At 42.7% G+C, this 24,419-nt stretch overlaps 2 protein-coding genes, 1 long non-coding RNA gene and 2 other non-coding genes across 14 annotated transcripts in view; 3 read left to right on the top strand and 2 right to left on the bottom strand.

The window, feature by feature from the left end:
• The window catches only part of ERN1 (endoplasmic reticulum to nucleus signaling 1), a 32,048-nt gene extending 19,392 nt beyond the window's left edge, over positions 1–12,656 (bottom strand). For 3 of the 5 annotated variants that reach the window (XR_016459085.1, XM_031598764.2, XM_090121940.1), the window contains exons 1-2: positions 11,834–11,964; positions 3,894–4,005 (exon numbers count right to left, since the gene is read on the bottom strand). Coding sequence is in view for 2 of the 5 variants with exons in the window: in XM_031598764.2 (XP_031454624.1) it covers positions 3,894–4,005; positions 11,834–11,902 (181 nt within the window). In the remaining 3 variants the exon portion in view is untranslated. Of the gene's footprint in view, positions 1–3,893; positions 4,006–11,833; positions 11,965–12,572 lie in introns of those variants that run through there. The other 2 variants (XM_031598766.2, XM_090121939.1) reach the window with 2 other exon arrangements.
• A 30-nt stretch (positions 12,657–12,686) lies between these two features.
• LOC116232445 (uncharacterized) lies at positions 12,687–13,428 on the top strand. Its single transcript, XR_004167696.2, has 2 exons — positions 12,687–12,822; positions 13,026–13,428. It is a non-coding gene; the product is annotated as an uncharacterized LOC116232445 (long non-coding RNA).
• LOC116232683 (small nucleolar RNA SNORD104) lies at positions 12,884–12,946 on the top strand. Its single transcript, XR_004167740.1, has one exon. It is a non-coding gene; the product is annotated as a small nucleolar RNA SNORD104 (small nucleolar RNA).
• LOC116232685 (small nucleolar RNA SNORA76) lies at positions 13,112–13,246 on the top strand. Its single transcript, XR_004167742.1, has one exon. It is a non-coding gene; the product is annotated as a small nucleolar RNA SNORA76 (small nucleolar RNA).
• Positions 13,429–13,852: 424 nt separating the features above from the next.
• TEX2 (testis expressed 2) overlaps positions 13,853–24,419 on the bottom strand; it is a 42,243-nt gene continuing 31,676 nt past the window's right edge. For all 6 annotated transcript variants that reach the window (XM_090121936.1, XM_090121938.1, XM_031598763.2 and 3 more), the window contains 5 exons: positions 21,978–22,110; positions 18,473–18,595; positions 16,774–16,983; positions 16,451–16,571; positions 13,853–16,017 (listed from right to left, as the gene is read on the bottom strand). In XM_090121936.1, coding sequence (XP_089978062.1) covers positions 15,895–16,017; positions 16,451–16,571; positions 16,774–16,983; positions 18,473–18,595; positions 21,978–22,110 — 710 coding nt within the window. In that variant the 3' untranslated portion in view covers positions 13,853–15,894. The remainder of the gene's footprint in view (positions 16,018–16,450; positions 16,572–16,773; positions 16,984–18,472; positions 18,596–21,977; positions 22,111–24,419) is intronic.

The raw sequence follows: 24,419 nt of genomic DNA, 5'->3' as shown, positions 1-24,419 counted from the left end.
TGAGTTAGCAAGGAAGACACCGTCCTGCACATACCTCCAGTTCTCAATGAAAGACTGACATTTCTATAGACACTTCCACGGTTTTCCAATTGTTTTTTCCTGCAGACTCCACTAAGGCAGAGCATGTGAACCACTCTGCTATTAACATCCTACCAACACACACCAGGTTTGGCATTTAGCCCTGGTAATGCACATATGTGTAAATAGACACATGCATTTGTGAAATTACTGCCACTCCTCGGCAAATTAATTTAGCAGATTTGCACCCCCCAAGCACAGGAAGTTCGAGGGCACGTGAAGAATAAAAGCACTGTTAAGATGGCTGGTACCTTTTTCTGTGTCATTATGAAATTACAAAGTCATTATTCGTTAAGAATTGAAAAGCTTTGATTTTAACTTGTTAATAACTTAGACTGAAAAAACAAATTAAAAGGACTGATTCTAAATTGTAAAGATTTAGCCTAGAGCTCTAAGACTGTGCTCAAAAGCAAAGCCGTCACTGGAAACTTGTTAGTGTCATTTATGTCCAGACATTTTGGCAATTACTGGGCTCAGCTATACTCCACTGAACCGAGCATTCTGACCTGTGCAAGTAGATGTCCCTATAAAATCGTGGTTGCATTATGACCAGAAATTATTTGTGCCTATATTACTCACCATATTTTGCATACATATATGGAAAAGAGCCATAGATAAAATTTTTGAAACCGCAACACGAAACAATGGCCCTTTGACTTTGTTCCATGTTTCACAAACGTGATTAAGCCAAAATCTGCCCCTCAACCAAGTCAAGAACAAGCCTTTTTTAATGCACAAGACAGAGCTGCACATTTTCATCGCCGTAATGTGCCTCTAGATAGAACAAAACCAATAACTGAAAAAGGAGAAGTGGAAGATTCTGAAATAGCAAGTGAGTAAACTCCTGCCTCACTGGAATGAGCTGCAGGAAACCATTTCCTGACCTGAGGCCCTTTCATAGCATTTGGGCTAATGGGCCAATTTAAAACCGTGTCATCTCTGCTTGCTGTTGCAATTACAGAAAATGAGGTTAGAGATAGTAACCCACCATCCTCTGAAATGTGATAGAAAGAGAACTGTTCTACAATCGTTTTGACAGTCATTATTAGTCAGCAGTCACGCACCAAGTATTTCTTCCCAGCTGGGAATAACCACTTTTAATAGAGAGGACCTACAGATCTCAGAGCAGTCCTTTAAAATTTACATGTTGGATATCAGTGATAGATAAAGTTTTTATATCTCTGTCTTACTGTGACCAGTCCACGTTGTCAGTAAGTCGTACGTGAGGTATCACCAATCAAAACCTTTTAAATCAACTTTTGTTGCCCACGGATTTTTTTGATTGCTAAAGATAACTGCAATTCATAATAAGATTTCTGCAGGCTCTAAATCTAGACCCAAATCTGTATGTACTTTATGCTCTTCCTTGAATCAGCTCCTAGAGAAAAACCTTTTATGAAGCAGGTAACTGAAGAGTTCAGAAAGACACGTGTTTGTGATTGACAGAAAAACAGAGAAATATTTGGTCTGAGAGCACAGTTTGAAATATACTTTGAACATCACAGTTCAATGTTCTGCTCATTAACTTAAACTTTGGAGTTAAAGAACTACAAAGAGTAGCACAGGGTGATTTTTAAAAAGACACAAAAGAAAAGTACAGACTTAAAATCACATTCTTCAAACTCCCACTGATACCAGAATTGTAAATATGAAATCTGACATGAAGAAGGAAAACATTCTCCAGCTCCATTCCACAGCTCAGGGAATGAGTTGGTTACTCAGCCACCAAAGCCCTGACAGCTGACAGGCTGCACGACCCACAGAAGCCAACAGGAATGAAGGCATTAATACCTGTACCCTCAGCAAACAAGTCCACAACCTACCTATATATCACTGCAAGGAATACAGCTGTATTTCTGAACTACTAACTGAATCCATTTTTGCCTGCATAATGGGGAGCACAAGCATTCAGACTGCCCTTCTTGGCAGCACTACACAAAGGCAGGAAACCCAAACACATTATTGTGCTGATAACCAGTGGTTCATTTGCTCTGCATACCTAAGATAAGTTCCAGCCTTACATTAAAACAAACCATACATGGCAAGATCGTCATGTTTGTTTAAGCACTGTCTGATAAAGAGCACCACCTTGGTTTTTCTCCCAATCAAAACAAAATGCATATGAATTGCCCTTTGTTAAATACCGCTGCTAAGTGTGCTGATAAAAACCTCTTCCTGACAAATGCCTCCACAGCACCGCAGGTGACCTCCAACAACTTCTGTGCACACGTGAAATGCACAGCACATGGCTCACCGACAGCCCGGGTACAGCAGCACCTGCAAAACACAGCCTGCACTGCAGCCACTTCCCATCTGTTAATTCCATACAAATACACTCCCACTGCTGGCAAAGAGAGTACACAAAAGCTGTGTGCGTACATTAATACTGTGTGCATACATTAATATGGAATCTGCACTGTTACATTTCTCTGGGACTTAACACCACAAGATGGCATGGACTGTGATGAAGCATCCTAACACACCTTATGTAGGCAGCACATAGAACTTAACACAGTGACAGAGACAAGAGGCAGTCCTATAAAACTAGATTATCCAGTCTTGCCATTCTACTGAACAATAGTCTTGCAACACTTTAAAGAAAAAATTTCCTTGAGCAACACACTTTGATCGAGGTGCTTCTCATTACAAAAGTGCCTTTATTTCTTCCTCAAAAAATCTCCTGCCACTTCCTAAGCCTGTCTGCCAAAAAAAAAAAAAAAAAAAAAAAGCTGCTTACAACATCCTTCTGATTTAAGACAATGCACTGTACATCCAATCCAGAAGTAAGAGCCAGCTAATGCTTCTGTTAAAACCACAACAGCCTATAAGAGCAACATATAAAGGAGGAGGAAAGGTCTAAATTTAAAAGGGGAGATAGCAGGGAGAAAATATAATCACATCCAGCAACAAAGATCCTTTAAGAAAGAACGTGCTTACAAAACCACTTTTTGCTCCTTAGTGAAGTTAACTTTTTATCTAGCCACATTGTATCTAGATACCAATGGTCTCAGAATGAAGAATAATTGGTTTGTATTGCATACATCCGATAGCACCACTCATTTCACACCATTTCAGCTCACCTACTAAACTGACATGAGGTTCCATCAGGGCAGAACTATGCAATCACTGTGATTCCTTTCCACCTGACCTGCTTTCTCATTTATTTCCAGACATGAAGAGAAATTTTAGTTCTTTATTTCTACTAAATGTAATCAGATTCCCACTAGAACAAGTTTGTATTAAATACTGAATTTGTCACAGAGACAAAAAGAGCTCTCTACAAAATAACTGAAATTACAGAATCACCTCCAGTCTCAGAGCAATGTTAAATTTCTGTACCCGAGTGCAGCTCTTTTATGTGAAAACCTGTGCTGTTTCTAGACAAAAAGATATGTGTGTGCACCCCATCCACTGCATGCTGGAGATGTCAGGGATAAAAATCAAGCTTCCTCTGCCAACAGTCCCACCAGATGACACCCCCATTCGGCATTTGCTCTCTTCTATGCATTCTCACATGGCATTCACTCTCATATAACGTGATACCTACTTAGATATAGCACTACAACTGAAATGTTCTGGGGAAAAAAACAACAACAAAACCCAAAAATGTCGAAAAAGACCTGCAAGTGAAAATATGAAGCTCAACGTGACTTCAGAAACACCAGCTTGACTCAGAGTCTGGAGAAAGAGCAAAAGCAAAAAAAAAAAAAAGGAAAGAAAAAACAAACAAACAAAAAGTATTTACCAGGCTCTACAACAGTTTGAGTTGTCAATTGCTAGTATTGAAAAGAGAGAGCACCAGCACATCTCCTCACCTTCTTTTAAAGTCCACTTGATCGCTCCCGTCCGCTTGCTGACAGCATGCAAACTTCCATCAAGAGTTGAAACAAACAAGAGTGTTTCAGGCACAGTTACTGAGCTGGTGTTCTAGAAAAGAAAAACCCATACACTGAATGTCACTGCTTACCAGTTTTTTTTACTACTGCTTTGTCAGACAGTAAATTATGTAGAACATCATCTTTATTTTTCATCACACAGACTAGACAATCACGTCCTTCTGAATTCAGTCATTTATTTTTTTTCTGTGATCACCAAGGACTGCTAACTGCACTCAGCTCCCCCAGACAAGCGTGCAGTGAGTAATCTATCCCCGACTCCATATTCAATACTACACCAAAGTCTTCTTGCACTAGGCTGTGGAGAAAACAGAGATAGGGCCAACTTAGGAAACAAACAGAAGCAAAGCCCATGTGAGAAGAGACCCAGCGTAAGGAACTCCAAAGCAGCACAGAGAATGCAAGTGTTAGAGTCACAACCACACTACCACGAAGCTAACAGAACATACTTTTAACAAGATTTAGTCCCCAGAAGATAAGAAAAACGTGGGCTGAGTACAAGGTGGATAGGAAACAACGGCACTGCTCTGCAGGGCTGGCAGCAGCCGAGGGACGAGCTGGAGCTGCGTGACCAGCTCTGAGCAAGGACTGAGCAGTTAGGATTGAAGCAGCATAAAGGTAGGAGGAGTGAGGTCTCTTCAATGTGTTACTGTATCTCAGGTCTCCAATTAATGCATTTCTGCCCCAAACAGCATTAAGCAAATCCACATCTACGATCACATCCATAGGCCCTAGAAAGTAATTCACGCTATAGGACTCAAGCCTTAACTCGGCGTTCTGGTTACTCTGCCACTGGGGAAATGCCCCTCCATTCCTCACACTGAGGCACGGTGCTGTTAGGTGCCTGCTGTTATTTCTACAACACAAGCAGCTTTTGAGCCTGGACATTGCATGTAATTTTATTGAAAGGACATCACCCCAACACTAAGGACTCAGAACTACGAAGCAGTTGCAGGATCAGTGAGGATAACTCCAAGGTGTTACAGTACACAAAGCAGGAAAAAAACCCACATTAATCGCATGTTTACTTTTCCTGCCTAAAGATGATCTTACACACCCTAAGGCCGACCCATTCCCATTTATGAGTCCCAGGTTACAGCTCAAATAAGCAGTAATTTGTGCACTGCTCATCTGTGTGCCACCTGCCACCACTAGAAAGTTTCGCTGTTAAATATAACTCTTAACCCACCGTAGCTCATGAAACGAAAGCGTATGCATTTTACATAACCAGCAATGTCTTAAATGACTTAAATTTTTAAAAATAATTACCAGTCATGTTAGAATTATTGCAAGGAAAATGCAAATTAAGATTCCTGGGTGTTGGAGTAACAGCCTCTTTGGAAAACTGTAGCTAGAGCATCAGAATGAGGGACAGCACAGAACCAGAAGAATCACTTACAAACACCACACACAATTCTTCCCAGCCACAACGAAAGGACTGGAGTGACAACTGTAAAACACACAGGGCAGAAAGAAAGAAGGCTCAAATGCTGAATGCCTTCCTAGAAACATTCACATTCATTGCTAATCATCCTGGTTTCAAGCAATTAATGAAGAGCAGAATTTCCAACACGTGCTGATAACAGCATCATGATGAAAATCAGAAGGAATGGACTGTATTCAAAATTAATATACGAAATCAGCCTTTGTGCAGCAACATTCTGTACTTATGTATTAATTTGCAGCTGAGGATCACAACACATTTTACTAAAAACAACCCCAAACACTCCTAGTGAGCAGTGACTGACGACAGACAAGGAATTCTTTCATCCTATCCCCAAGAATGTTGAAAAGCTGGCTTACTTTTAAGCTCACACACAGTTTAGATAAGATGCAACACACGTTTAATTTCTTCTGTTGACCGAGAGGCCAAAAGCAAGAAATGGAACAACAGCCACAGTTGTGCAAAGCTGCCTGCTTACAAAACGGGAACTGAACAAGATGAACCAAAGCCACTGAATGAATATTCCAGCTCTGCTTTAACAACTTGCACAAATTGGCCCATCAGGTTAATTGCAGCTAATTAACCATCATCCACAACAGCCAGATGTTGCCCAATGCCAGACAGAAGGCAGCTGGTTACAATGCTCACTACATATCTGCACGAGTGCAAGCAAGAAATCACAATGAAATGTAAAATTTGGGAGAAAAAATGCATGCAGCTTTTTACTCAGGCCACTGACAAAGCACAGAATCACAGAATTGCACACTACACCTTCCTCATTCCAAACAAATGTCTATTTTCAGTGCAGAGATACTTGCAAAACATGTATTCTCTGCACAAGAATCTTTATCTTACAGAATCAGTATATTCTCAGCATTTTCACTTCCTTTCTTCTATTGAGAACTGAATACAAGTGTGCATCATCTTCACATCTGTAGAACGAAGATCCCAATGAATGCAGTTAGGCAAACCAAACGTAGTTCATACGCAGTGTATGGCATGCCCCTGGCTGCAGCTCCACAGACCTAATACCTAACATGGGAGCATCTGAACTGCTGCTTGTGCTGAAATCAAGGTTATAAAGATGATGGAGCTAAACGTGAGCTCTGAAACTCCCATCAAAACACCAGTAATCAATACTGTCATCCAGATGACTGATGTTTGAAAAGACTGCTGGTACTGGGGATTGAGGGCAATGCACCTGACATGCAGGGTACACTGCAGGCACAGGAATCCCCTCCAGCACATCAACACACTGAACGATGCAGCCAAGCATCCCTTTCAGGGATACAGCCAGGAGCTCTCCCTTTCAGTTTCAACAGAAAGCAAGATGAACACCTGAGTGCTGCCCACATACAGACCACACAGCAACCTTCCAGGTATGACTGAGATCTGAGATCATGGCTTTTTTTTGGTCTTTTCAGTGCAATATTGCTGATCTGTTCTGTCAAATATCTCCAGTAGGCAGCTGAGAAAGACTTATGGAACCAGTATAATAGAATGGAAACAAGGCTTTATTCACCTGATGGCACAAAACAAAACTCAAAAATGAACAAGCAATTACCTGTCCTTGACTTGGGAATAAAAGCAGGCTTTTCTTTTATCAGACTGCAGTACCAAGGTTGCAAATATGGAATGGATTTTATTTTTAGCACAAAGCTTTGCAATTGATTGATTAACGGGTTAAATGAAGTCTGGACTTAGCACCATTATGAAAAACAACAAAAATTACAAAAATGTGTATGTAAAAAGCCAAACCAACTGTCATTTTTGTGTGAACCATTTCAAACCCAAACCAAAAAACCCATAATAATCTCAGTCCTGGGACAGAGTCCTTACAAATACTGCTGTGCAGACGCTGTGACGCGGTGCTGCCTGCGGATGGGGTCTAACTTGGGATGCAATGCATATCCTTGAGAGCAATGACTTTACACTGCTGTTTTACACTGAGGAGATACAGTTCAACACAAGAACGTGGCAGGCTGTGAGTGTGCTGAGCAAAAAGAGCTCAACTTCATGGGCACAGAACACAAAGCAGAAGGAAAACCTCTTTTGGCTCTTCTGTTATTTTGTGTGAAACCGTCCTGAGGAGTCTCTCTGGCATTCAATGGGTTCCAGTGCTCTGACATTCTGTATTCAGAAAAATCTTCCACCACAGCAGCGACATCAGGAGAAGGACTTACAGGATTTTCAGACTATTTGCAGACCGCTTTTGAATGATTTTTTAAAAATAAATTAATTCAGAACACATTTCTAATCACAGTCATGCGCTGAGTTAAACTTTGACGAATGTTCTAAAGCACTGTTTGCTAAGAATCTGTAAGAGCCTGAAGCACGGGGCTGACGAGGGCATTTATCTACAGATACCAGCTGACTACAGTAAGAATCTTCCCCTCTCTCCAAACATCTTCAGATCAAATGGTGGTTCAGAAATCAAAGTAACAAAATGACTCCAAACAAGTCGGAATGACCCAAGAGTGAAACGAAGGACGGCGAAAGCTGCAGAACAAGTTTGGCTGTTTGTAGGCCTGTGGTACAGTTCAGTGTCAGAGATGGTATCTGAGCTCACCGCAGCACTTCATGTGTTTTCAAGGCTCAGCACAGAGGTGCCCTAATTTGCTTTATTGTGCGAGAAGAAAACAGATCCCCACAGGAGTCATTTCTTCCATTAATTTATCTTCTTAAAAACAGCCCTTCTGAAACGCAGGTCACTGAGTTTGCACAACCTCCCCTGAAGTCTGTGGGCAGGAGCTGACAGAAAAGCAGGCTGCTGGGCTCCTGGAGGGGATCGCTGTGTAACCCAGAAATACGTCTGCTCAGGGGATGACACCACAGGAGGTTGGTTCTCATGTACAAACACAGAACAGAAAAACACTCTGTATCAACAGTGGATGTGATGCTCTACTTCTAACTCTGAGAACTGCCACTGATTTCACAGAAACAGCTCGGTGCTTGCCAGTAAACAAAGCAGGGTGCTAGATGTTACCAGCTAGTATTGTTCTCTTCTGAGTCTAAAGGGAGTACATACACAGCACGTGTAATTTGTCCGGCCTGATGGAGGATTAAGGATGAATTACCTGCTACCCACCAGCTCAATTCTACTAACTTCCTCATTAATGCCTGGCTTACCAAACAAAAGAGCTGACAAGATGTATACTCTCTCAAGAAAAAAATGCCTACATTCCTCAATACATAATTAGTTTAATATATATCAGTCAGTGCATTTGCATTTTACTAAAAAAAATTACTAAGGAGCAGCTTCAGCACGAACAGCACCAGATGCTTTCCTCTCCAAGACGAGGTCCAGACCAGATGCTGCTGGAAGCACAGCAGACAAACCAGCATGGAGGCACAGTAAGTCCCTTTTAAAGCCCAGCACAGCACACACAGTGGCCCAAGATCCATCGGCCCTGGACAGCCATCCTGTGACAGCACTGCCAGCCTATGGGCTGCAGCTCACCAGGCATAACAAACCATGCCAGGGAGAAGCCATCCCCTCCAGTGAACTGTCAGGAGAAGTTTTTCAGTAAAAGTAATAGTTAATGTATGAAAGATAACTGCTAAAAAAGGAACTACAAGAGGAAATAGAGAACTATGGGATGTCCTTCCCAACTGTCCTCCGACTTGATGGAACCTTGAGCAGCGCCCTGCGCTGTAAGCTCCCAGCTCACACCAGGATCACTCTGTAAAAGCAAAGCTTTGTTCAGTTTCACAAGATGCTACCAAATCAGAATAAGTAGAATAGGGTTATAAATATATGAATCTGTTACTTCAGGACAGAGCTGGCCATTGTAGTTTTAGGTGTGCAAGGTGAGTTTGTATTCCTCAACAACCTACCACCTGACCCTAGCACGCGAGTGGTTTTATTGAGCAACCACGGGGACCTGCAATTCAGAACATATTCACGTTAATTAATTAGCTCTTGAAAATGTCCTCCATGAAATCTGTAGTCCTGCATAGATTTTCACACCTTTCAGCTAACTGGCCAAACGTCTGCTGAGGTAAGGAACACATTAGAAGAAACGACACCTGGGGAAGGCTGGGGTTATTCCATGTTGAGCACAGCCCCACGTGCTGCCTGTCTGCCCCATGTAACGGCACTGACACCAGCCCAGAGGCAGCAAGGCAGAGCAGCTCTGTGCCCTAAGTGACAGATTCATTCCAGAGAGTCCAATAGTTCTGACTGGCAGCAAGTCCACGTTGGAAAATGGGAAAAGTTTGGGATGTCCAGCTGCAAGACAACCCATGAGGGAAGAGGGAACATTTCTATTACGATTGTTCCATGGCTCAGAAATAAAAGGTTGTTGGTTTATTGGTTGTTTTTTTTTCCCCCCAAATTACAGAGAGCAGTAAATCAGCAGTATATAATATTTATACTGACTGCTTATTTACTAATGGCTCTACTGCACTTCTCATTGCTGCATCTGAGATGTCACCCTTTTATAACATGTTCCCACATATTGCCAGGGCAATTCCAAGAGCTGCTCAGTTTGTCATTTAAATAACAAGGGATGGGATTTCATACTGCAAGGAAAAGACAAAAAGAAAGCCTTTTAAGGAGCATGCAAGTTAAAAGAAAGCACTATTAAAGCCAGGATAAAAAGTACATTTATCAAAGAAAATACGCAGCAGCAAACCGTCATCTGTAGCCTTGCAAGAAATTAATAGAAAGCCCGATCTGCACAGATCTTTAGGCAACCTCATGTTTTTTACGCTCCCTCAATACCAAGAATTGTATGTCAGCCTATTTAATGGGCATTTCTCTCTCATGTGACATGAGCAGATCTTCTCAGTGAAATGTGTTAATTGTGAGCAACTGAGACTAGAATCAAAGAAATGAAAATGTATGAAGACAGAAATGATCTCAGCCAGGGATGAAGGCGAGGACTCGTGCTGGCCAGGCTCTGGGCTGAGAAAGGAAACAGAAAAGGAGAACCCCAGATCAGATACCAGATTGAGGGACACCGAGAGGAGGGAAACCCAGAGAACCGGAGTGGGGAGCTCTGCCTGAGCCCAAACCCAGGCTTTTGTAACTCTGCAAATAAAAACTACACAGAACCTGGTTTTAATCTGTTGATTTTTAAATTATTTTTAGTTTTAAAATACTTTTTAGTACTCTTATTGAGTATGATTTTTAAAACTTTGTGGATTGCACAAGTGTTCCCCTTGCAAAACATTGTAATCTAGAACCATTAGCACTCTCCACTAACAATTTTAATGTCATTTTTGTTGACACTTTTTTTTTCTTCCCAGTTTCTTGCTCAAGTAACAGCTCTGTCACAGAGCTCCATTATCCACGTGTGTTTACTTCTAAAGAATGGGAGTGGAGCTATTTTATCCTAGATGAAAAACAAAGCCTGCAGCTTTGCTTAACCAGAACTGTAACCCCATGCATTACACCTGTACCTTCACGTAACAATAAGCAAGGAACACAGTGGAAGGAACACAGTGTAAAACTTGGCTGCACTCAGAAACAATGGAAGCAGTAAATGCCAGCTGGCCTTCCATACTGTCACCCAATCCTAAGAACTTACAAAGGAAAACATCTTTCAGACCAGTACTTTGGGACACCACCTGATTTCATATGCAACAGACAGCACCCATTTTAAGGTACACTGCTTAAAACCATTGCCTCCAGTAAGCGACCTGCTCAGCGTTCCATTTACTTTGGCATGGCTTCACTATGGCTCCTTTTCTTTCTGCTCCATGCAATACCTTATAACTAAACTGGTTATTTCTTAAAACCTTCTGCATTGCAGCAACTTGCACACTTTGCCTTTCACCTCTGAATTCTGAGCTGCAGCCTCCGTTGGATACCAACCAAGCATCTGCAAATTCAGCACACGTTGCTACCTTTGTTCTGGAAGAAGAACGATCACAGAGTCCCAAGCTGGGATTGGGCCACATTGCCAGGCGTCTGCATTTGAACACGAGCGCAGGTGGGCTCTGCTCATAAAGCAAACAAGGCCCTCCACCTGTGCGGTTACAGCCGTATCAATCAGAGCAACGAAGTGAACCCTCACAAGTTCCACTGTCCACCCACAGAGCTTCAGCAGGCAAAAGTTTACTCACCCTGCTGTCAGCAGTAACTTTAAAGAAAACGAACCGCGTTTGGATACTTCGAGGGATGTCAGGCGCGAGGCGCTCAGGTCCGCGCACAGAGCGCACAGTCGGCACGGAGCGCTGACGGCCACCGCGGGCGAGGCGGGCACGCGGCGCCGAGCGCAGTCCCTCCCGAAGGCGGCCGAGCTCGGACCCACTCGAACTTTCGTCGCAGCCCGGCGGGTCACTCCGCCTCCCGCACGGGACAGGGCCCGGTCCGCCCGAACGAGGCCTCCCCCGGCCGTCCCCGCAGCGGGCCGAGCCGCGCCCGCCCTCCCAAGCCCGGCATCAGCCCCAGCCGCGCCGCGCTTACCCCGGGGCTCGGCGAGAGCAGCAGCAGCACCGCGGCCAGGCCGAGCAGCGGGCGGCAGAGCGGCTCCATGGCTGCCACCGCGGCCGCTCCCCCAGCGCGGCGCTGCCTGCCGGCCGCGGCGTGTCCGGCGCTCCCCGCGCGGCGGGGCGGGGCCGCCCGCTTCGGGCCAACGACGTCAGCGCCGGCCGCGCGCAGGTGGTGCCGGCTTTGGCGCGGGGCTCGTGCCGCCGTGCCGGTGCGCCCGGTGGGGCTGTGCGGCTGCCGGCGTCTCAGCCCGGCGTTCCTCCCCCCATGGAGCGGATCGAGCCCCGGCTGTCGGCACGGCTCCGGCAGTCGCTGCTGCGTAGCGTAACGCCTGAGGTCGATACAACAGCGCGCCTCTCCCGGCCATTAACGCTGCCGTGAGCTGCACCGAACCCAATGGGAGAACCGCACAGCGCTGCGTTAGAGGACGAGGGCTCTGTTTTTCTCGTGATGCTCACACCACCACGAAGCAGCTATTTACATCGGACGCCCCGGGACCGCGGCGGGGCGGGGTACGGCCGGGGGATCCCGGGACGGGGGAACCGCCGCCGGGGCTCCGAGCGGGGCCTACATCGGTAAGCGCTGCTGCTTAGCTGCAGCGAAGCGTTCGAGCAACAGAACTCCAAGCAATTCTATGCGGTAGAAGCGTTCTGCTCCTCCGGAACGTCCCCAAGCGGCGGTCAGAGCACGAACACAGGCTCGCTCAGAGCCTTACCTTCTCGCGGCGCCTCCCTCTCCGGCCGCCATGTGGCGCAGCGCCGCTCCGCCCGCCGCCGTCTCAGCGCCAACGGCTCCGCACGTGACCCCGGGTTTGAATCCTATTGGGCGCTCACCTCCTCCGGCCCGGCACGTGCCCTGAGCTCTGAATCCTATTGGCCGAGACGAGCAAGGGCGGGGCGAAATGGGAGCGCTATAAAGAGGCGCGAGGCGGCAGCTCGGCCTTTCCGTCGGCGCAGCGAGCGGAGGTTAGTGCTGCCAGCTGTGAGCGCCGGTTGGGGGATGGGGGGCGGCGACCGGGGCTGGGCGGCGCTGATGTCTCTAGACGCGTGTTAGACTTCTGATACGGATGAAGGAAACCGATATCTGAGCGCCCGGCTGCCGCGCATCCCGCGGGGCGGCTGCACCGCACGGCCCGTGTAACCTCTCCTTCTCGCTTTGTGTCTTACAGGGGCCGAACGACGAGCGGCGCGGTCAATAAAGCTGTGCGATCCCACGGACGTGTCCGCCTGCTTCTTTGTGCGCGGTCCTTTCCTCGCACTGCCTTTGACCCGGCGGAGTGCCCTCGCGCGGCGCCGCCGGCCAAGCAGCAGTGCCAGAGCGAAGCCCTTGTTCCATAACTGGTGCTGCGCGGCGCTCCCCGCCCGGCGCTTTTAAAAGCAATGCACAGCGCGCATGCGCGGAAGGGGGGGGAGGAGGGTGAGAATGGGGGGGTGGGAACGGAGCTCACGGCGTCCTGATCGCTGATGGGAGCAGGGAGCCCCGGCCCCTGTCGCAGCAGGAATAGTGCTCGAGTTGGAGAGATGCAGTGCCGTGTGCTCCAGCCGATTGTTGGGAATCTTTTTTTTTTTTTTTAAGCATACAGCAAAAGGGAAGCTTGAATCCTTTGATCCAAGCTGTGGCTGTTCTCAGGGCCTGCATCTTACCCTGCGTTATAGCTGGGGGTTGGTGTCCTGCAGGCAGCAGGGCTGGAGAGCTATCTGTGCAGCCACGCTGCGGGCAGCACGGGATGCTGAGGTGCTGCTGAGGTACAGAAGGCTACAATGTGATGCTTAAGGTCACACACCAAGATTACTACAATAGGCACCACCTACCCCTGCTGTTCTGTGACTGGTAATCAGGCTTTTCCGTGCAGAATAAAATTGGAAAGGCACGGTCTCAGTGCAAATGCTGACAGCAGGGAGGAGAGTGGAGGAGGAGGGGGGAAGGAGGCTGTCGAGACGTGCTGAACTTCTCTTCAAGAGGATAACACAAAAGTTTCTACTTCTAAAGCTAGAACAGGCTCAGGGTAGGTCAGCCTCCAATCATAAGCTGTAGTTATCCTGTTGGGAAACCCAAGTTGGGTGTATAAAAACAATTAATTGTGGTGAATTGCATTCTAATGACTTGAAAGCCTTCAGCAGGAGGGGGCAAGCACTGTGGGGAAATTAACTGAATAATTGACGAGATAAATTTATTTAGTAAAACAAAGCAAGCAGACTGTAGTTACCCACAGTTTATGAAGTGCAATATGACAGTCTCATATAATAATCTAAATCTGTTTACACATTAGTGCATCTAGTCCTTTGACTTTAGTTATTGCACATAAAAATTAAATCATATAAAAGACCTGCGTACAAGACATGCAGACTTCATGAGAGGCAGATAGTGCCTACATAATCAGAGCAGAACCCAGAATATACACAGCCTGGAATGGTCAAGGAGGAGTTCAGGTAACAAATATAACCTACTAATATTTTAATTAAAGGTAACCAAAATAGGTGTTCAAATATAGAATTAATTTTAAATATATTAAATGCTAGTTTTCTTTTATGTTTCAGGCAAGGTGCTGTTTAAAAAACCTTCAATATAATAGCTTCATTTAAAGATGGTAAATCATCAAGTTACACATGGAAATTCTGATTTACATCAAATGTGACAACACAAAGTACAAAAAAGTTCTTAAAAAATTACTTCTTAAAAAAAAAAACAACAGAAATCATGTTATAAAAGGAGAGCCGGAACTCACCCTCTGTAAACTAAAATGTTTTCTGACATCCATGAACTGTTGGCAACAATGAGCATCAGAAAAATATTGTGTGTGTTAAGGAGTGGATATGTAGTGTTCAAATACCGAATTCACTGCATACATTTACTCGAGTCATCATACTAGATAGAAATAAGAGGCAGTTTCCCATACTCCCACTTAATTTTGGCCAGTAAGTAGCAGAAACAGTCTTTTAGATCACGATCAGCTTGAATTCCTATTTCAGAGTCAAAAAGAACAATGCAGAGGGGTCAAATATTTCCATTACAGCTGTTTCACAAACATCAAGAGACTGATATCTGCATTTGCACAGCTGTAATGTGAAAATTTGGTCCCGTGCTTTGCATGTAAACACAGTGCAATGGAAGAGTCACAGCAACAAATTCTCCTATAAGAAAAAACTGTTTCATCATAGCAAGAGGCTCTATACACAGTAGGGTAACTAAGTACTTCTGGTAATGTGCAATATTAAACATTTCATGTGTGCTCACGTCTTTATAAACATTCAGAATTAATCATGAATCAAGGTGATTGTACCTCACTATAAGGCTGCTTGCTATAGTTTGGTCTCATGGCTTTACCAACTTTTTTCTCCTCATTTACAAAAATATGACAGTCCCACTTTCACTGATAACTGTGTGTTTTATGGCTAGTTGCTTCCCCAAAAAAAAGCACAAGTCCTATATGAAAAAAGTAACATGTATATACCACACTGAATCACAATATTACCTATACACCCAATTTACATTCTTTAATCCTGAAAGCATTTCATATTTTGATTGCTTGACACAAGCTATTGACTGCAGAAGTGAAAGAACATAAAACAGTTCATTCTACACCTCCAACTGCCTGAGAAAGAAAAATATTCTTCCAGTTTTTATAAATTCATTCCTTATTTAGGATTTTTTTTTTCATTTGGCACGCAGTTTCTTTGCTGCCAAACAACCTTTCAATGTGTTAACGCACACCAACGTAGCGTGAAAGCATAAGCTGTGTCAACAAGCTCCTTGATCTATTTTAGTTAGGTTCTCCCTCCCTCCCCCGAAGAACAGGTCGTCTCAGCCTCCACGTTAAAATCCTGATGGTAGCCAGTACAAAAACAAATCAGCTGCTTAATGGAATGAAACCATGTCGCTGAAGTACACAGAACAATAACCAGGCAAGTGAGCACAAAGGTATGGTTATAGGCAGACCTTGGGGAGGGGGAAAGTGGCACAAATTGATGATAACTACAGCACAGTTTATAAAACCATGAGAATAACCTTTATAATACTGTAAACTGCAAGTCTTCACATCATGGCTGATCAGGGGCCTCCGTGACCAGATCTTTAGGAGGGCATGTAGAGGAGCGGGGATCCATGGCTGAGTGCATTAAAGGAATATAAACATCATCCATGTTTGGCATGACAAAGATTTTCTGTGAAAGAGATGCAGTTAAATCAAGTTACATTTCATATGCCACTTGAAACGCATTGTTTTGTTTTCAAGAAAGTAGTAAAGACAGCCCTTACTGCCTCAGGTGTTCTTAATTTTAAACAGTTTGACCCTCCATCAGCTAAGAACTAGCACCATGCTTCTGTTTAAACATTACAAATTCTGACACGCCATCTATTTCACAGAAATGTCATATACAGATTAAAATAATTCTGACAAGTGCTAACCAGATTTCCATCCAGGCCCATATATGATCTTAGGACTATCCCAGAAGTCAGACAAATTTTTAAAGTGCATTCCTCTGAACAGAGGCAGTAGAGAATGCCTGCTAGTCATGAACAAAATAGGGAACATGGGAAAAATTAAGAACCCACCAGAACTATAATTAATGAAGTGAAAATGTTAAGGAAACACACCTGAAACTCTTGTTCCAGTTTCCTCTCTATCCATTCAGTTACATGAACCAGAGTGACTTCTCTCTCACCAAGTTTTGGCCGAGCTTTTAACTCCAAGTAGGGAGGTCTTCGAAAGCCATACCTTGAGACAGTACACAGGACAGTTTTATTACCAACACTCCAACAAAAACACACTTGAGTGTGTTAAATACACAGTGATCTCCTAATAGCAATTCATACTAGCTTGTACTGTACATCTTCCAGAACCCATTTCAGCTGCATTTTACCTTTAGGTAGCACACACCTGAAACACTGCACAGACCTGGCAGTTAAGTTCCTCTTACCATATTCTGTCAGTAGGTGGAGGTGGAATGTTAATTACTAGTGTTCCTCTGCACTCTTGTACTTCAACTGTTAGCAGCAATGGAGTATTTGAGACCTCTTCAATTTTCTTCTTTATAAACTCAGTCTCTGTTGCTTTTTGAAAGTATTTTGACTTGGTTATTTTATCCACAATTCTCATGATCTTACTTGTCCGATGTCCTCCAACATACCTTTAGATAGAAAACAAAAAATTATACCAAGGTAGTTTGGCAAACTATTGTTTGCTAGAGTCCAAAGGATTTCCTATGAAATCACTAGAGTATAAAGGTGCTGGAAAAAAGGGAGGGCAATTTTGGCAGTCTGGAGAATGATATTCCAAAAATGGTTAACCATGCCTGCTACTTTTCCTGGCAATGCCACACAGCAACCTAGTTTTTTTTTTAGAACAGATGCTTTAAGGACTGAGTGTCTTTTTTCACACCTATCACATTTCAGAAACACATCCTAGTAAGATGTAGTATTTTCCCATATTATATTATACCTGACTGTGGCTCTTGCATAGCAGAGAGAGCCTTGCTAAAGCCTTGCCCTGCAAAAAAAAAAAAAATTTAAAAAAAAAAATCACACTCCTCCAGCTAACTGGAGAGTGGTTACACCCTCACCAGATTCTAAAGCAGACATAATACAGATTTCTGAAAGGTGTAAAGAAATTCCTTCAACATCATACTTTAAGTTTTTCTGTTGTTCTCCTTTGTCTTTTTGATAAAGATTTCTTCATATGATCTATATATATTTTTAAAAGCCATGAAATGGATCACAGAAATTATCCCAGTAATTCATTATGCAGTTTTTATGAGCAAAACTCAGGGAAAACCGCTTGGAACATTCTGAATGCATCATGGAATCTCTTGGAATATTCACTGTAAAGATCAGTGAGATGTGTTCAGACGTAGGCAGTGTGGTTATCTGAGACATTCCAGGCATACTGCTGATTTCTCACTGCAGCACTATTTCAATCAGATGTAAAAAGGAAAAAAAAAAAATCAAAACAGCAACCAAATCAAGGGATGACGTGGCAAAACTGACTTGAGGAAATTTTCTGTAGAACTCCTGTGTAGCATTAGAGGGCAGCATTGCATAGCTGAAGATACTCAAGGCTATTCAACAAGGGAAGGGGGGAGGGAACAAGAAAGCCTGGCTTGAACAACAATTGTTTGATATCTTCTTAAAGAAAAGACACTGGAAACAAGGCATCAACAGGATTGGTATGGATATGACACTGTATACAGTGTTTCAAGTTAATAAACAAAATTCTGTTCCAGACTCTGCTTCCAAGCAGGACAGGCTGGGGAAGTTTCCAGTAGGATCTCTGAACCAAAGACTTGGCTCTGTCTGTAATCAAATCAGGAATCAGGAGGTGCCAGAGCAGCACGCAGCTTATGCTGCAGAAGTGCTGAAATGAGAACAATGCTCCCATCAGAGTAAAGCACATGGCAAGAGTAGCTTTTATCTGTGATGTGGTACCTGGCTTGATTGCTGCTCTTTATTCTAGAAATGGCTGAGTTTTGTTTGTTTCATTGCTTGGATACACTCACTCTGACATCCTCTGTCACAAGGAATGTTATGGGACTGGACCACGACAGTAGTTACAGTATAACATCTGGAAACAGAGCAGGGGGAATAAAAGGATTAACAAGAAACACTATGAAGACAGCTCACCCTTCTGCTCCGGGAGTCACCTGCTTCTCTCCTGCCAATTCAGGAGCATCATCCTCTTCTGATGACCCAGCACTGGAGGATTCCTCATCACTGTCTGCAAGACAATACGCCCTTGGCCTGGAACTAAAAGAATGCAATTTCCAGGTCAAATCCAATATTCTTAAATAGCTATTCATCATGCACAGCTTGATTGCCATACTCTGAGATTCTGAAATACCTTTTCTTCTTTCTACGAACTCTATCTAAAAATGTAAAATGATCTGGAAGAGGAGTGCCTTAACTAGCTTCAAAACACAAAAAATTGGTTTTTTCCAGCAGAATATAATCCTGCATTAAAAAAAAAAAAAAAGATGGCAGGGGAACATCTACTTTACATATTCAAATTAAATGTTTTGAAATTATTTAAATACATTTGAAAACATTTCTGCTGCTGCTTGTGCCTTTCCACGAAAGGGGAGCAGTATGTAGGTCAGACAGGCTGTGGCTTTTTGGTGGTTGTTTTTAAACTGACAGATGTTTATAAACTGAAAGGTGAGAACACATAAGTCTGTCTCTTACAAAAAGCAAACCTAGGGTTCCAGCTTCCCACGCCAATGTCTACCAAATGAATCCCAGAATCTCTCAGATGTTACCTGAGGTCCTCACACACACGTACCTCATCATCACAGCACTTTCAACCCAAGCTCATCAGTTCCATTTTCACACACACCCAGCTCCTGCAGTATAGACACACTTCTAGCAACAGTATCACATGCACAGCACAACCCAATCGTATCTTTTTTTATTCGTTATTATTCATTTAAGGTGGGATTAAAAATTATTTCTTTTCCATTCTTGAATAGAATCCAAGAGTGAATAAAGCCATCAACATCACATTGAAGGAAGTAGTAAAGTAAGAGTAATAAAGAAGTTCTGCTCTTAGGGTACAAAACAGAGCACAGTAGCAACTAATTCCTGGGCTTCAGCTACGGAAGAATTTATGCACACAATCACACAAATTCAAATCTTTTAAACGGATTAATATCCAGGAAGGCTGCAGTAAATGCAGTATTCACAGATCTCCACCTAATGCAAGAGCTTGTAACTGTTACACAAGCTTCAAAAGCACATGTTTTTGGCCCTAGGGACGATACTCAGCATTCAAATTCTCTACAACCTGTTCAGAATACAAGGTACTGCTGTGTTTTGTTGTTTTTCAGTTTTGGGGGATTTTTTGGTGCGTATTTGGTTTGTTTCTTTTTTTTTTTTTTTTGCATGCTCTAGCAGGCTTACTTGAAACATTTAATAACCTCACACAGGACATGCATGGACCAAGGCTGCTGTCTGCTATTCTTTGCACAGAACAAACCGTTAGTTACTGCATGAAGTCCTAATGTAAAAGGACAGATCAAATGCAGCTCACCAGTGCACAGCATCCCTTTCTAACTGCTTTACTTAAGAACGAGAGCAGCAATCCCATGACCTCTCTACAGTGCAGAATGTGCTACCTAGGCTACTGGTATGGAATAAACCTCTTCTACCCTGAGATGCATTTGGATCTGCAAAAGAAAAACAGCACAGCGAACTGAACCACCTCCCTGAGGGCTTGGGAAGGAGAAAGGGGAGTCCTGTCAGTGGCTCACATAGCAACACTGAAGCTGTTCCTCATGTTTTTAGTTCAGATTCAAACTTTGTATGTTCTATCTGGGTGTGAACCAACTTCCCTTTCCTGTCCATTTGATACCATTCTTACAAGAAGGCATCTTATTTGCCTGGGTATAGGATCCTCTGAAGTGACTCCAGAAGCACAAGCACCTGCTGGCTGAGACCAGATCTCCTCGCATTAAACAAAGCAACAACAAATATGCTTCAGTAAGATTTCAAGGCATCTATCCATACAATGGACTGTCCATACAAGACGGACGCTAGCAGAAAACCACTGTGAAGCTGCAATAATTTTCCTGAGCAGACTGCCCAATATTTTATGAATTACCATTTGCCAGCTCTTTTTCCACATGGTACACTAAAGCAAGAAAGGACTTACAATGAATGAAACTGCAGTATGAAACTGCAGTAACTCTGGGTTAGCCTGCCTCTGCTTGCCTACTCTCTGGTTTGTTAGAACCTGCTACCATTTTTATCCAGTTTATAAAGTTAGCAATTAAATCTCCTCTCTTGTGTTTCTTTGTGAGAGCTGCATTTGCCTGAGAGCACACACACGACAGAATTATTAAACTGTATTGCAGCACACTTTATTTCAAACAAAAATGCACCAGCAATGCTAGAATGGACTATAATACAGAACCATTGGTCTCATTTCATACTGACAATGTGAAAGGACAGTTAAAACTCAGTGCCAAGTCTCCCCTACTCCTCTCTTTCTGGAGAAATAGATGCCTTTCTTACTGAGTTTTGTTTGTTCCAGGCTCTTGAGTAACAGAATTGAGCAAAAGCAAGCAACATGTGGGATTCACAGACAGTGTACAACACAAACCCACCTAAAACAGTTTGGTTTACCAAAACAATTGTCAACTGATAATTAAAAAGCCAGTAAAAAAGAACTAACACAGTGGAAAGCAAAGATGAGAAATTCTTCTGTGCCTCAGTCGTTGAGGGTATTTTTTGTTGGTTTTGTTATTGTTTCTGTTTTCAAATAATATCCATTGTAGCCAAGAGGAAAAAAAAAAATCTCATTCAAACACAACCTCATTTCTGGTAAAGCTGACATGATATTTGGCCTTGGGCATTTGAATCAGAAGAGGGAGCATGAAACGTGCAATGCAGCATTAGTGAATGGTTCCACCTTAACGTAATTGGTTGCTTAGCTACAGACATTTACATTTGCTTTGCTGTAGGCCTACTGCTCGCTTAGAAATTATGGTCATTTTTAAATATGAAATCCACGTGTTCACTATTAGGGACAGATATATAAAAAAATACACAAAGAAAATCCTGTAGAGATGAGAACAAAAACAAGAATTCCACTTGAAAAGACATCTCCATCTTTAAATCCAATGTTTTGGTGACATAATTAAGGGGATCTTTTGAAAAATCGTAACAGGTAAATAGGAAGTGGAAAGTTGAGAAAAATAGTGACTAAAGAATGGGTGTGATTGTTTCTCATGATACAATAAAGGCATTGAGCAGGTCTTCACATAATATTTACTGTTATTCACTGTTACATGCTTTACAGTGGTAGTTTAAAGTAGTATCAGCACGTATATATATCCTGCATTCTTACTGGCTAGGACCCCAAATTAAGTGTAAGGCAAAGGTCAATTTTTAAGATCCTATAGATATATACAAAACTATGATTCCGCTACAGAAGCTGTTTATTAAGACAATTACCAATACTGTAATCCAACATTGAAGTTACACAGAAAGACAAGAAGCTCTACACTCATACATACACACCTCCCTCCAGCTCCTTTCAATCTACTGCAGAGCCCGAGTTGCATATGCACAAAGAAATTTCAACTTGTTCCACCAGGAAAAGTCAAGTTGCACCATCACTGCAATATCTTACCCTTCCTTGCCAATCTCTCCAGCCTTCAGTGCTTCGCCAAGAGGCTCTTTACCAAGTTTGGTCAAGTTCATCTTGGTCTCCAGGGTCATTAGAAAAGATCCGTTGTAAGACATCTCCAAATCAATCCAAAGCCCTGAAACATTAACAACAGGCTGTAATTTTCAGTCATAACAATTTTATTTTGATGTCAAAACAAAACTTTTAAAAAAAAACAAGTCTATTCATCACACTTTACCCAAAGAGAAAAAATACCTTTTTGCCAACTGATTACATCATTAATTCAGAATGAATTACAAGCTTATGAAAGCAAGTTGTTTGATAAGCTTAATGTGAATAGAGGAAGTTAAAGGTTAAAATATGCATCAAAGGCAAGGAGAAAGACAGATCAGTCTGGCACAGCTAATGACCTATAAAAGGAGCGTGATGTGATTTGCACACACCTAAACCGCTTAAGAGATCTGAATCAAGATAAAGAACATGGAATACAATCAGGGATTCACTTCAAATACTGTCTGTAGTACTGCTCCAAGACAAACTGCAATCAGGACCCCTCTGTATTACACCCTCCAAACGAAGCTGCAATCCCAGAACAACATCTTTTGTTACACAACATGCTGTTTGGCCTTGCTTTTAACAATGGCTTATTGAAGCAGTACAAAAACCTTCTCCAGTAACTCAACTGTTGGACTTCTTATGACTCACAGGTCATTACTGAGAACAATCCTGGATGTGTAGGGTTAAGGTAAATCCTATTGTCTGGGCAAACCTCACTCACAATATCACCCAAAAAATCGTCTTAAGGAACAACTGCAACATTACATCCCACCTCTTCAGTGACACCTGCAGTCCTACTGAGTGAAGAAGCTGTTGGGTATTTGCCAGCCAGAGATGAGAATTCAGATGCCACTGAGCACAGATGACAATTTTTTCTTTTCTAGACATCACAGCTGCACACGATGTGCCTTATCAGTATCTAGCATATCAGACGTGCCTCCCACTTTTATTTGGAAACAATTAAAGGCAAATACTGTTTAGTGTTGACTGATGTAGAAGAAATACCCTTAATTAATTAATGACTGTTTTCTGTGAAAGCACACCAGAAGAATGCCACTGTCCCCAGGTTCCACCTGTTTCTATCAACAGAAACACACACAGCTCCCAGGGCACTGACACACAATGAGCTTTACACGAGAAGGAGCACCGACCCAAAGTACTCTTTTCCATCAATTTTCTAATGCTGTATAAGAACAAAACACAAGAACTCAAATAGAAGCATATATACAGTTTTCCTCTTTACAGTAATGAAGTAAGAGTGAGATCATCAGAAATAGGAAAACAGCTAAAGAGACCTTTTAGATAATTGGAGAGTTGTCTTTAGAGCTAAAACTGTTTTAAGAGTAGATCAAAATAAGGATGCCAACACTGAGGGGGGATCATCTTTCTGATCAGAAAATGTTCACACGCATTTTCCAAAGGGAAAAGGGAGGCAAAAGAGGGAGAAGGGTTGAAGGACTGGACAGATGGCACCATTTATTCAGATAGCCTTGATAGAAGTGTCACTGAAATAGAACTGTATTAACAGAAACAAGAGTTTCTTCCCCAACAATGTATGTTAATATGTTTAGTTACTTTCCAATCTTTCCTTTGTTATCAAGCACTGATAGAAAAGTATGGATGAAAAAAAAAAAAAGCACCTCTGTCTGAGATTTAAAGCCTTGTGAAAGGTAACCAAAAATGACTGATTGTCTCAAGTTAGTTAAAAGTCTTCAAAGTGTTTATGTACAAAAGCAAAGCAGGTTATTCCTGTAATTGCTCAATGCAAGCTCTTAGAAACTCAGCAACTACGAGTTCACACGTCATTCAGCAACGTGAAAAATGACACAGGATTACAAATTCTACAATAAATGTTTGCTTGTCACAGTTTAACTGAACAAGAAACTGAAGGAGTTCTTGCTGCCGTTGTCAGTATTTGATAGAGCCAGAAATATTCGGTCTCCTAAACCCAATCTCATGACTGAGAACGGCAGTCCCTGGTCATAACTGGAGTTATTAGAACAGAGAGAAAGGAATTCAAAAAATGTTTAAATCTGTTTCACTCAGATAACCTCTTAAAGAACAGAACAAAACAATCGCGTTAACCCAAACAAAGCCTGGTACACTAAGGAATTTAATACAGCTTTGTTGATTTTCAATTTATTTCAATCAAGATTTACAATTTTCCTTTGTACAAAGTACTGAACGTACATCTTTGATCTACCTCTAGAGCCCCCTGCATCTCTGGCAGAGGAGAATTAGCTTATTCCATCTATTAAGTTTTTATTTTTTCCCCCCCAAAACAGTCAGTTTCTCATGCCAATAAAACAATTTGCTCTTTTCAAACAGGTTCTTTTATAAGGCTCAGCTCTAAGAAGCTGTGAGAGCAACGTACCCCGTGCTGCAGAG

The sequence above is a fragment of the Phasianus colchicus genome, chromosome 20, assembly GCF_987193195.1.
Source record: "Phasianus colchicus chromosome 20, bPhaCol1.hap1.1, whole genome shotgun sequence".
Lineage (NCBI taxonomy): Eukaryota > Metazoa > Chordata > Aves > Galliformes > Phasianidae > Phasianus > Phasianus colchicus.
The sequence above is the reverse complement of the archived record's forward strand: the minus strand, read 5'-3'. Positions and strand labels throughout refer to the sequence as shown.